Source organism: Triturus cristatus, chromosome 12 (assembly GCF_964204655.1).
Source record: "Triturus cristatus chromosome 12, aTriCri1.1, whole genome shotgun sequence".
In the NCBI taxonomy this organism is placed as follows: domain Eukaryota; kingdom Metazoa; phylum Chordata; class Amphibia; order Caudata; family Salamandridae; genus Triturus; species Triturus cristatus.
In genome coordinates this window covers 10,799,077-10,812,960 of record NC_140595.1, presented here as the reverse complement: position 1 = coordinate 10,812,960, position 13,884 = coordinate 10,799,077, and the positions used below count along the sequence as shown (strand labels likewise).

Here is a 13,884-nt window from a genome sequence, read left to right as displayed (position 1 = left end):
TGTCAATCATGATGGGGAATCCTCAGGGGCCCTATACTTTTTATCAATGCGACAGCCGCTACTGTTGCAGGGTTCTTCATCACCTTGAATCCTCCTTGCTAGATGTAGTCAATCAGTATAGAGCGTACCGATTTGCTTCTCTGCTCTTTAAAATCATACAGGAAACAGTCTGACTGTTTCACCAACATAGGGAGATGAAATATGGTTGTCGCCCGCTCCATGGGGTTATGGAAACCTCCGATATCTTCTGGAGGTGAATCGGTATGGTTAATGCGGAGGTGGGGATGGGGTTGATAGAACGTAGTCATCCCATTCATCCAAAGGTGGCTGTGTGTCAGGGATCTTACCAGGGCCCTAGTCGGGGGTAAAAGCAGGTACACGGCGTCCACACACTATTTTCACAGTGTGGGCACCGTCCACCGTGTCAGGAAGTTGGGCCCCACAGAAATATGTTGAACTTGTCCCAGTGTAAGACACTGGGACAGTTTCAGCAGAGCCTGCATGTTGTCTGCTTTCCATTTCCAGCAGCAACGTGCAGGCAGCAAGGGGGCTTTTTTTCACCTCCAGCCAGGCCGAAGTTAAGGGGCCATCAGATCTCCTTTTGTTTGAATATCCTGACAGGACGCGTCTTAAAACCTCACACTGAAATGTCAATGCACCGGAGGGGAACAAAGACACACAGCTTGCCATCTCTTCACAGGTACTTAAGAGAGGCATGCTTTTGCCTTTGTTCTGTCCCTGTATATAAGTGCAGACACTGTAAGACTCAGATGGGGTGGTCTGTCCTACTATTTACACAAATAATTTAAATAGCATTATTTTATTTCTTTTATAGCGCTATGTCATGATGTCATGGCATGCGTCATGATGTCACTTGCATAGTGTCTGACTTGGTCAGTCCCCCCCACTTCTTTTTATAGGACTTGTGCCCTGGATCTTACCTTCTCTTTCATCTTAAGATGATGATGGATCATCGCTCTGTAGCGATGCCTGCCTCCCATGTAGCAGCATTCTAGGAGTAGCTGGCGGAGGGAGGTGCTGTAGCAAGAAATGTGACAAGTTGTGGTGGCGCATCAGGCTGCTGTTCATGTGGTTGTGGAAAACGACTCAGCTAATCTGTGAGCATCGCCTAGAGGTCCTCTATCAAGGAAGCAGGAACGTGTGCAGTATTTCATTTAGGTGGAGAGTCGGAATAAGATCCGCGCGGCTCGATGTCTTGGAAGTGGAGGATAGTAATGCCCTTCCTCCTCATCTTCCTCCTGGCATCTAACATTTAGTTCTGAAGGGCTGTGGGCTGGACCAAAAAGGCTGCTGTCATCTTCAGATTCCTCAATGTCCAGCAGGTGACTTGGAGGCAGAGGTGAGGCTTTGCTAGGAGAGGTGACCTCAGGACGTAGAAAGGTTCTGGTGACCTTAGAAACCTTAATCGTCATTAACGGTGGCTTTGACTGTTGTCGTCAAGGGGATGTTGGCATCCTTTTTTGGTGCTGTGGTAGACGGGACTGCCGTCGACAGAGCAATCATCAACGCGGAAGTAGTCGACTGGAGCATTGCTGGGACCATCGTCGTCAGCAGTGTCGTCGACGGGCTCGTCGACAGGAACATCATAGACCAATGGATCTTCGCTGAAAAGATGGGAGAACTGATGGTGGCTGTCGTCATCGTTTTCGCTATCGACGGTCTCAATGACGAGATGGTTGTACTGGTGGCAGCCGACGATATTGGTGTCAACAGTAAAGGCGTCATCGAGAGGGACTTGGAAGAAGATGTATGTCTCGTGGAGGGCTCAGCAGAAGAGGCATGAAGGCAATCCTTATCCTTGGCAGATGGCGTCAATGGGCCCAACAAGAATGTTTCTGAGGAGAAAGGTTTTTGCTTCTTCTTTTTCTTGGAGCTGTGAGGTTGATGAGAAGTTTTCAAAGATTTTCTGGACTCATATGGGACTCCTTCATGAGATCTAGCCCTTTTGCGAGACCTAAAAGAGGTGTCACTATCCTCCTCAAAAAATGTTTTCTGAAGCCACAAGTGTTGCCTCCCTTCCCTGTCCCTTAGAGTTTTTGAGGAGAAAGTGCGACAAATCTTGCACTCTTTTACTTCATGCTTGAAATGAAGACAGTAAATGCAGTACTTCTGTAGGTCATCCACATGAACTCTTCTTCCCACAGGTCCTACGAAGAAGAAAAAGGCCTTTTCTGTCCGACATAGTAGAATAATAAGGTTGGAAATAGCTTTTAAGATGAAAAAACTGAGCAGAGCTCAGGGAGACTCCCTTCACACACGACGTGCGGTGAAAATCTGAGGTAATCAACCGCTCTTGGGAGTGTTCTAGAAGGTGCTACCACCTAATTGGTCATAGTTAAGTTTGGTACTTTTTTCAAAACGGACATAGATAGGCTATTAAATTTATGGCCCAGTGCCATTATAGCCTATGTTGGTTATACATACTGCTTTACTATAGTACTGTGGCACTCCCACTTAACGGGGAATGATTCAAGCATGTGAATCTATGAAAGATCCAAGACTGGATAACCAGTGTGTCACAGTGTGCTGAGGGCAATGGTATCTTAAGGCCACTTACATTATATGTCATCACAAAAGAAGACAAACAAAAATCTACACAGGCACTTTCTTGTCAATATACTGCCAGGGAAAGACGTTAGATTAACAGCTTGAAAAGAAGACTTGCGGAGACGTACCACAGAGCCACAGTTTGGTAAGTAGGCGGAAGAGCAGTGAAAGGCTGTCTTGGGTGTCTGAGGTAGCCATATAGATGGGCAAACAGCTGGGCTTCAGAAGACCCCAGATGCGGATGACCACCATCAGTTCGCGCAGCATGCCAAGCGACGGGCCGTCCCGCAAGAAACTGCTACCAGGTCGCATCAGGGATCCCTGTGGGCAGATAAAGGCGGCAGCAGCATGAGGACAAAGGAGGCAGCAGCGTGAGAGAAGGCAGATAGAAAGCAGACCACAGCATGTGCATGGCACAAAGACATGAAGCACCTGCATGACATGCAGCATGGAGAACAGAGTCTGCACCACGACATGTGACACACAGACGAGAGACAGCAACATGATAAGCGGTGCACAAAAGGGAGACAGCAGCATCTCACAGGGTATAGAGAAGTGGGACGGCAGCTGAACCTACCCCTGAAGAAGGGAGACTGCAGCATGACTTGGCATGGAGAATGGACATGGATCTTCCTCTCAACCTGGATCGTGATCGTCACAGCATCACACCTCGAGCCGCCATAAGCTTGAGAGAGTGCTCTCTCAAGGCTTTGGGGCACATGGTACGACAGTCGGAGCAGGCCTTTGGGTCGTGATCCCGGTCGAGCCACCAGAGGCATGCAAGATGCGGGTCCATCACCGACATCTGTCGGTGACAGGCGCTGCAGGGCTTGAAGCTGACCTTTGTGGATGACATGCCTGCCACACCAAGAGGTAAACCTAAAAAAAGACTTCCAACAAAACGTCGAAAAAACCTAGTCAAAAAATGACTAATGGGTACCTCTTCCTGGACCTGCACTGGGTGGCACAGAAAGAAAATAACTGCGTCAGCGTGCCTGGGTGAAGTCTATAAAGGCACAGCGAACATCACTTCCGGCCCGGGCAATGCCACACGGAGTAGAATGACGCCACCAACCGGCACGGATGGCTACTGCTCATGAAAAATTTCCAGATCCAGTCTGACGCCAGGGAATAATTCTAAGGTAAGGAATGTGAAGCTAAAAGTCTCCATCAGATTGGAAGAATCACAAGCATGCAATAAGCTCAGAAATGGTGGATTAAGAAAGGAAATACCAGTGTTGCAATATGCTCTTGCCCGAGGGAGGTCTCACTGACAGGTTCAAGTCAGCATAGCTCACCTGGTTAGGGAGGCTTGCCAGCAGGAAGAGAACAAAATCGCCCACCCACTGGATCAGCTGCTGAAGAGACTGGAGAGTGCTCATCTCCAGCACAAACTCCTCTGTCTTCAGGTTAATCATCACTTTGTCGATGTCTGAAGACAAAAGAAGGATACACAGGTATGTCAATGGGACAGACGCACAGGAAAACAGATTTAGAGTATTTTTTTCAGTAAAGAACAACTATGTACAAGGGTCACATATAAGAAGATATCAAACAATCCAGGGTCCATCCTCCAGAAGGAACACATTATATTATTCACCTGTAACACTAACATTGCAGCTTATGGTCGCTTACAGCTGCACACGCTTGAATCTAGTCAGCTCAAACTCTGTGTAGCCAAGGTTTGAACAGCCAGATGAAACTAATTTTCCCTTGACAGCAAAAGTTTCCAGTCACCAGAAAAGACCTCCGTACCTGAACCAGTCCAAACTGGCCTCGGAGTCATCTAGGGAACTGAAAGACTTAACTTGTCGACAAAAAATTGAATAAACTACTCCGTGACTTTAGAAGCCTTTGGAGTTTTATGAATTACAGACTCCCTGGATGGCTGGGGGCATGCCACCTTGGTCACCGAGCGAGTATAAAGACTTTCATAATCAGCTAATAATGTGTTGATGCTTTTGACTCCTCACATAGGAGTGCTATGCACTAGCAACGGAGAGAAGCCAGGAGTCTAACCTCTACGTGGTTGCCACTCTCACGCCGGACTCCGTTTAAGTCCAGGAAAGACTTTTGAGTCAAATTCTTGCTTGACCTCTGGAGAGAAGGGCCAGCTACATGCCTTCAAAAGAAGCTAGGGTATAACTACCAGAACTGTGATCTGATCTGTGCGTGTGGAGCCGAGGCACAGGCCCAGCTCATTGAATGACCTGCATACGCGTGCAAACAGTAACCATTAGCCCAAGGTGGCAAAAGGTCGAAGGTTGGTGTTACCCAGAACCCTATTAACTTTAATTTAAATTTTGCTGAAAGAACACTCCATGACACTGCTTGTTATCAGACTGCTTTTGGAATGCCATTGCATCCAAGCATAGGATCTTTTATCGAAGGAGGTTTTATCTTCAATATAAGAAGTTTCACTAATTGCTTTAATTACTGCTCATTTCATCACTGGAATGGTCTTCAACTTAACACAGCCAGAGCAAGTACGTATTTGGATCAAGAACCTCCCATACCATTTTTCTTCTGCAATATTTCTGTCCACGTAAAGTGTACTGAGGTCTATTCTGGAACATATCTTAACTTGTAGCATATTTTTACATATGCATCTTCCAGCGACTGCGACTGCTTATAAAGGCAAATTCCAGCCTAATTTGGGCCTGAGAAGTAGCACTCCGTAGCAAAAATAGCAGCCCATACACGTTACTATGCCAAGTCACAATACTGTGCCATTCTCCTCAGTGACAGCTCTGGTCCACAGGCCAATGACGGCAGGGGCCTGCTTTTAACCACCTTCAAGAAGGGCTCTAATGAAGTATGCAACATTTTCCTCGCCGACTTGCAAAAAGCAAGGCCAACGGAGTTAGATGATGACTTAATTAATGAGAGAGGTTGACGAAAAATACGTCGCTCATCAAACCAATTACCTAGGTATTTATAACAAGAGACACTCTTGAATCCTAAATTATTCAATATTCTTGAGCCCTGTTTCCTTACCTTCCTCGCAATGGTTACCATCTTTGTGTTTTTCAAATTTACAGCTTGTGATTTTATTTTTTAACACAAACAGGCACATGCATCAAAGCTTTTTGCGATTTGCAAAAATCGGACGATTGCGATCGCACAAATAGTTTTTGCGATGCATGAAACAATTTGCCACTCGCAATTTAAGAAATCGCACATTTTTGTGATTTCTTAAATTGCGATTGCATTTAAGGAATCGCAAATTGCGATTCCTTAACTGCAATGCAAGATGCCTTTAAAAATAGCGATTTCGCTATTTGGGCCCGCTATTTACCGTGGAATCATACCACATGGTAAATTGCAGAAACTTTGAAAAATGCACTACACACACACGTCCTTTGGATATGTGTGTGTGTAACATTTGTGCACAGATCGATTTCAGGGGTGCAACGGGGTATCTTCTTGACACCCTTGCACCCTTGAAATTGCATTCTCAATTTGCGATTCTCTAATTGAGAATCGCAAATTGAGAATGTCTTCCCATTGATTCCTATGGGCCTCTTGGCCCATAGGAATGAATGGGGAGGTATTCCTTAATTGCGACTCGCAATTTGCGAGTCGCAATTAAGGAATGTTTAGAAATCGATATTTTTCAAGCGATTTCTACATGCTTAGGCTTTTGCGATTCCTTAAAAATCGCAATTAAGGAATCGCAACAGCCAATATTGATGCATGTGCCAGTAAAAGACTAATGCAGTAAACAATCTTCGAAGCCATCTCAACGTTGTGTTCAGGAGCACTGTATCATCTGCATATTGTGATGATGAAAGAAGTCACCCACAATTTCTTTTTGGGGGGGGCATGTTGCACCACTGAGGCAGTAATTGAAATCTGATATTTACATGTTAAATAGCAGAAGGACTAACGTGCCCGTGCTTAGGCCGCCCACTGCACAGACTTTTACAGAAACGACTTTCATCGTGGCTTGCATCTTTGTATCTCTCTGTAGCATCTGAACAGCAGCATAGACGATGAAAACACGTGTAACTGAAGTTTTTGCTATAAATCAATTCTATTTTCTCTGACGAAGGCAGACTTAAAATCGACAAAACCTGCATAAGTGAGCGAAGAAAGAGAGACGACTTCTTGGCCCACATTTTGCAAACTTCACAAAAGCATTTTATTTGTGGCCATTTAACTTGTGCTTCTCTTTCACTGTCCAATAAGTCAATCGACACACACGGACACAACCGGCAGGGCAATGAAGAGCACAATATGGGATGGGGACACATACATTCACCCATTCATCCCTACTCCCTCTCCTAAGTAAGGTACTGGTTCCTTGACGGCTGCTCCCAAAGGGGTCAAAAAGTTAGAGATTCCTGTCTGACGAGCGCAGGCTGAGGAACCCCTCAGCACCCGGGCCAGAGAGCACATGTAGAATCACCTTGAACACTGTAAGGAGCTACCGACACATAGTGGAGTAAGGAAAAAGGCAGACACCAGGCACTTAGGAAAGGTCTGAAAAACAACCTGCTTTCTTAAATTTTAGAGGCCATGATGCACATTTTCCAAATGTCCCTTGAAAGAAACTGGCTCTATATATACTGCACCAAAGTGAGGAACAGAGTGTATAGAGTCGAAGGGTCTCCAGAGGTAGGCAGAAGTTAAAGTTAGATAGAACCTTACTCTCTAAAGTGGTAGCTTGGTCGAGCAGTAAGGCAGTATCAGAGGACAGTGTTAAGCATTTGATGTACACGCTCAGTCAGCAAATGAATTCACACACTCAAGGACTGAACTCTTGCCAATTGTTTTTGTATAAAAAGATATACTGTTGTTTTATTAGAACCAAGCAAGCCTGATACAGGTAAGCATTCAATTCTTTTCAGTAATAAGTTACTTGTTGTCAATTGTTTTAAAAAGCAACGAAGACTGTACTTGATTTGATTGACAGGGGATGCAGTAGGTTGCAATACTTAGTAAATGCAGTACATTGAAATGTATGGCTTTTTAAAGTAAATGCATGTAAAATTACTTTTGCGTTACTTTTGTAATACAATACTGGACTCCTAGGTTCAGCACTGGGACATTTACTTAAAACAGGTAAGTAATTACGTATTCGTAGTTTGTACGATTTTAAAGAATATTTTCAGATTTCAAAAGTCCACACTTAGAAACTTTTTGGACCAGTACATTGAAATACAAAGGCTTTTCCTGTAAATTGCAGGCAAGTTACTTTTGCGTTACTTGTGTAATCCAGTGTTGGACTCCTAGATTCAGCACTGGGACATCTACTTAAAACAGGTAAGTAATTACGTTTTTGTAGTCTGAACGATTTTTAAAGAATATTCTTGTATTTCAAAAGTTGACACTTTAGAAACTTTGTCACAAAGAACCCCCAATGTGGATATATGGAAGGAAATTCAATTCACAGGTAAGTTACTTTTTAGTTACTTTTCTTACTCGGTGCTGGACACTTGGGTTCAGCACTGGGACCTTTCCTGCAAACAGTTGAGAAAATTAGGTTAGGTTATTTCACGATTTTTAAGGAATATTCTTAGTTTTCAAAAGTCGACAGAAACTTTTTGGGAGAAAAGGTGTCTGTTATCCTATGAGGAAAAACAGGTTATCGGTTTCGTGGTAAGTATTCGGTCTTTGAAGTTAGGGTTCTGGGGCAAGACTAAGGGGTCCCCCAGGATCAGTGATGCACTGTTGCTGCACTCCCAGTGGCACTAGGGCGGCCGGGTGCAGTTGAAGCCTAATGTTATCCTATGGAGAACAGGGGTTCTCCGGTTAGTGGCTGCTGGCAAGCAGGCCACGAGGTTGTGGGAGCAAAGCTCCTAGGGTTAAGCTCAGGGCAAGTTGGGGACCAAGTTAGCACCAAAGGGGCACCCTCAGCAGCACTAGGGCGGCCGGGTGCAGGGTGCTGTTTTGAGGTTGGGTGCCTTGTTGATTTCAATGGAGATTCTCCGGGACAAAGAAACACTGCAGGCTCGGGGACGAGGATCCTCCACGAGTGACCACATCTTCGTGGGGTAAGTTGGGATGTTGAGGATTGGTTAGGCACCGCTGGGTTGGGCACACAAGGCCGTGGGGCCTCAGGTGCAGGGGTGCCTTGGGACGTCAGATTTTCTTACTCGCTCTGGTCGCCGTAGGGGTGGTCCTCTGGATTGAGGCTGCAGGTGTCGTCAGGAGGCTTGAGACAGGTCAGGGGTCACCGGATCTCGGGTCAGGATCGCCGGGAGGACCTCCTTGTGGTATTTGTCCACTCAAGCTCGGGCCGGATTCGGCAGGTGCAGAGTGTGCGGGATTCCCAGTTCCTGGCTGGCACCAGAAGCTGCACTTCTAACTCGTCCGGTGTTCACGGGGGAAACAGCTTGGAAAGTGAAGGCAGGCAGGTCCTCCGGGGTTTTTGAGGTTGCTGGCTGCTGGACACGCCGGGATTTCGCAGGAGCAGGTTCGAGGGGAGACAGGCCTGTAGGGCTGGGGCCAAGTCAGTGGGCTTTGTCCTCTTGTTAGCTCTGCACGGCTTTTCGTCCTTCTTCTTCTCTTCTTTTCTTGTGGTTGCTGGATCTGAGGAAGGAAGGTTCAGGGTGCCCCTAAATACTACATTTAGGGGCGTTACAGGTAGGTAAAGGGCGGGGACCAATGGGTCCCTTCTATTCTGCCACTCTCCAGAGGGAGGGGGGCAGGAGTCTGCCCCTGGTTGGCTAGGTCCCCCCATCCTCAAGATGGCGGGGACTCGAGGTTGTGCTTCACCTCTCCTCCCCCACCTTAGGGGTGGAGTTGGCAGAGGTGGGCACACCTCCCTTCCTCACTTGTTTTTCCCACCGGTTCTCCCGCCCAAAGTAGGGGGTAGAACCAGTGGGGACCAGTTGCTGAGTACGGCAAGTGGTCTGGAGAAGCTCAGAAAGGCGGCAGGCCTTTGAAGCTTCCCCTGCCCATCCTGGGGGAGGGGACCTCGTACCAGGATGTGTATTGTTGCAGGCCCTCGAGAGCGGATGGCTCTCGACCCAGGGGTCCAGCAACATGTCTGGTGGGTGGCAGCCTAAGCAGCCACTCAGTCGGGACACTGGTTGTGGGTCGAGTTCAGGGGGCATTTCTAAAATGCCCTCTATCGTGTGTTTTACATTGAAACCCACACTGGCATCAGTGTGGGTACAATGTGCTGAGAAGTTTGATACCAAACTTCCCAGACTTCAGTGTATCCATCATGGTACTGTGGAGTTCGTAATGACAACCTCCCAGCACCATATACTCTTTAATGGTACACTGCACTTACAAAGTCTGAGAACGGACTCAGACACTGTAGGGGCACAGGGCTCATGCCGCTGTGCCCTCACCACTGGCATAGTGCACCCAGCTAGAGGGGTGACTGAACTAGGCCAGGGCAGTGGTTGGTAGGCATGGCACACAGTGATGTGTGCCATGTCGACTCTTCACTTTTGATCTGCACCAAGACACGCAGCCTTCAAGGCAGTGTGTTTGTGAAAAGGTACAGGGCCCCTAAGGGTGGAACAATTGGTGCTGCAGCCCTTAGGAGCCTTCTCTGGTCACAGTGCCCTGGGTACATGGGGTACCACTTACCAGGGACCTACCTGTGGCCAGAGTTGCCAATTGGATTTCGTTTTGGGGACAGAACACAGGCCCTGGGGTCCTGATTGGCAGGGCCCCAGAGCACATCAAGTCAAAGAGCATCAGTAGTCTTGTAACAAAAAAAAAAGGGGGGGGGGTTTACTGCAACAGAAACCCACTTTCTCACATCCCTGAAGAGCAAGATTTTTACAGCCTGAGGCAGCCAGACTAGAATGTATAAAACAGAAACAGCAGTACTTGCTCACTCACCGATATCTGTGATTTTGGAGCAGATTTCAGTCAGCCTGTCTCCGGGGCTTTTATCTGGGGTGTTAAGGATCGTGGGACGAAGCAAAGACTTCAGTGTACTGCTGACAGCGATCAAAAATAGCTTGGCGTGATAGTCGCAGACGCGGGCCACTGTCGAAGGGGACAACTTGCACAGAGATGCTTTCATGGCAACGATCCGTGTGGAAAGAACCTGTATGAGAAAGTACATAGGCAGGGTGAGTTATTTCTCTGTGGAGATTGAAGTTCAAGTCTCTAAAGTCTAGAAACCCTATCAGGGAGGCAAGATGAGTTCTACCATAGTGGATGTCCAAGCCTATAGATTCAGGGTGAAGAATCACAGAAGTGCTAGACTAACCCCCATAGATGCACAAATCTTGCAGAATATGGGTGAGAAACAAGAGGCAAGAAATTGATAACCTGTTCTAAACCTTCCAAGTGGCTATCTTAGAACGTCCTGATGCTCACTAGAATCTAAGTCCGTGCCCGACAGTAGTGAGAGCCTAAGATAAAACAGCTTTAACTTGTCCATGCCAAGTATTGCGGATCTAAACAGTTGACAAATCTCTTGATCTGCTAGCACAACCGGCAATTGCATTTAACTAGGAACCATATCCTGGATTATTTGCATCAAATAAACATTGATTCTTCTACCATTTACTGCTCTCTAGAACCCCGAGGAAGGAGTACTGCCCAGAATCTACTTGAAGAATCCGGTTAATTTCCCTCACTTATGGTAACTCCAGATGTCGAGTAAACTGTCTGCCATGGTTAACTTTTTTTACTGCAGCAACCTTGCAAATCGCTGCCCACAACCATCTAAAATGAATTGATTACAGCAAGGGAACCAACTGTGCTCTTACATCAGGGGACTCATTCAGAACCCTGTCCGATCCAGTTCCAGAAATACAGATTACTTTTAAAGAGAAGCTATGAGCGACAAAGACCGTTATAAAAAAAATTTGTTTCGGAAATACCCCTTCAGTGAACTACTAGAGACAAACCTCAAAAACACCTTTTAAAATATACTCGAGAACTCCTACAATGAGACTGCTTCAACAAACTCTCATCCTGAAAAAGGATTTCATACACCGACACTAAAATGTACTCTGCCCCAAACCCAAGCCTGACCCGAATCCTAACTTTAACCTGCAACCTCATTCTAAGCAAACCCTTACTTTAACCCCTGGCTCTTTTCCTAATCTATAACTTATCATTTACCCCTAGTTTTGCAGCTTTTTAATTTTTATTTATATGTTTGCTTTTTTTTCAACCATCTAGATATGAATAATTTTTAACGTGGGTTATTTTGTGTTGTAGCAATCTAAAAAAGTATTTTTCTTAGTAGAAACTTTCCTTGTAGTGATTCATCAGGAAAGGAAATTGATGCAATGGCTTTTCTCTGTAGTGGGGTCTTTGAAATGGTGCTCCCAGCATATGTTTTTCTGTCAAGACCAACTTCTATCGATTCCCCATAAAGCAGGACCTCAAAACACTGGAGAATCCGATTAGGTGAATCTAGTCAGAGCGGACAGCCTAACAGTGAGCAGCAGTCGCCTATATGGGCACAACCAAGGTCTGTCACAATTGGTCGTTTTCACAGCGTCAATTCAGTCACAGCCTTTCATTATTTGTCTGCATGAAAGAAAATGAGTTACTTACCTGTAAGGAATATGCTACTTACCAGTATGCATCTGTTCTTGGCATGTAGAGCTGCAGAGTTGTACACTTAGCATAGGTCGCCATCTGGTGTTGGGCCCGGATGTTTGCAGTTTGTTTTTCTTCTTGGACCGTGCTTGGAAGTCACGAGTTTGGTGACTCCTCCTTCGGTCCGTACTGCGCATGGGCTTCGGCTCCATCCTCAGATTGTTTTTCGCCAACAGGGAAATGATGGAGCGTAGTAATAACAGTGAGAAACCCATGTGTGTTGTATCTAAATAAGATGGACTGGAACGGATACAGGTAGCCGGGGAGGCGGGTGGGCGTGTACAACTCTGCAGCTCTACATGCCAAGAACAGATGCATACTGGTAAGTAGCATATTCCGTTCGAGGCATATGAGCTGCAGATTGTACACTTAGCATAGATTATATAGCAGTACCCAACCTTAGCGGCGACCACCGGTATCCGTTGCAGCTGTTTGAAAGAGTGTTTTTAGTACAGCCTGGCCCACCCTAGCTTGCTGCTGGGAATGCACATCTACACAGTAGTGTTTTGTGAATGTGTGCGGTGTAGACCATGTGGCTGCCTTGCATATGTCATCTAAGGGTATATTCCCTAGAAAAGCCATAGAAGCCCCTAACTTTCTTGTAGAGTGGGCTTTAGGGGGAACAGATAATGTTCTCTTTGCCTTCTGATAGCAAATTTGTATGCATTTTACAATCCACCTAGCTATCCCTGATTTTGAGATGGGGTTGCCTTTATGTGGTGGAGAAAAGGAAACGAACAACTGTTTGGTCTTCCTGAAGGGTTGCGTTCTTTGTATGTAATATAGCAACGCTCTTTTCACATCTAGTGTGTGTAAGGCCCTTTCCGCAACAGATTGGGGTTGCGAAAAGAAGACAGGTAATTCCACTGATTGATTGAGGTGGAAGGGGGTAATGACTTTGGGCAGGAACTTCGGATTAGTTCGAAGTATGACCTTGCTGTGATGCATTTGTATGTAAGGTTCCTGTATGGTGAACGCTTGTATTTCACCAACCCTTCTAAGGGAAGTGATAGCTACAAGGAAAGCTGTTTTCCAGGTGAGAAATTGTAGCTCACATTTGTGCATTGGTTCGAAGGGCGGACCCATTAGTCGTGTAAGGACCAAATTTAGATTCCATACAGGGGAGGGTGGTGCCCTGGGAGGAATTACTCGTTTAAGGCCTTCCATGAAGGCTTTAATAGCGGGCACTCTGAAGAGTGACAAATGCTGTCTGTTTTGTAGATAGGCAGCGATCGCTGCTAGGTGTAGGCGTATGGATGAATACGCCAGGTTACACCTGTGAAGATGAAGCAGATAGCATATGATGTGTTGTATGGATGCATCTAGAGGGTTGATTGTATTGTTACGGCAGTACATTACAAATCTTTTCCACTTTGCGGCATAGCATGCTCTAGTGGTAGGACGTCTGGCTTCCATGATGATGTTCATGCAATCAGGGGGAAGGTTAAGGTACCCGAATTCTAAGATTTCAGGAGCCAGATCGCCAGGTTGAGCTGAGCTGGGTCCGGGTGCCTGATTTCTCCATGGTTCTGGGTTAGGAGGCATGGGGAAAGGTGCAGTTTTTGATGTGGTACCACTGATAGTTGTAGTAGCGTGGTGTACCACGGCTGTCTGGCCCACGTCGGAGCTACCAGAATGAGTGTGAGGGAGTGCTGTTGTAGTTTCCTGACCACTAATGGAATTAGTGGGAGAGGTGGAAAGGCGTATGCAAATCTGCCTGACCAGTTCATCCATATCGCATTGCCCTTGGACAATGGGTGTGGGTATCTGGCGGCGAAGCTT

General features: G+C 46.3%; 1 protein-coding gene across 2 annotated transcripts in view; it reads right to left on the bottom strand.

The window, feature by feature from the left end:
- Positions 1 to 13,884, bottom strand: part of MED16 (mediator complex subunit 16) — a 170,407-nt gene that overhangs the window by 28,868 nt on the left and 127,655 nt on the right. The window contains exons 10-12 of one of the 2 annotated variants that reach the window (XM_085636892.1): positions 10,378 to 10,588; positions 3,867 to 4,000; positions 2,697 to 2,889 (exon numbers count right to left, since the gene is read on the bottom strand). In XM_085636892.1, the coding sequence (XP_085493018.1) occupies positions 2,697 to 2,889; positions 3,867 to 4,000; positions 10,378 to 10,588 (538 nt within the window). The remainder of the gene's footprint in view (positions 1 to 2,696; positions 2,890 to 3,866; positions 4,001 to 10,377; positions 10,589 to 13,884) is intronic. The other variant, XM_085636893.1, reaches the window with a different exon arrangement.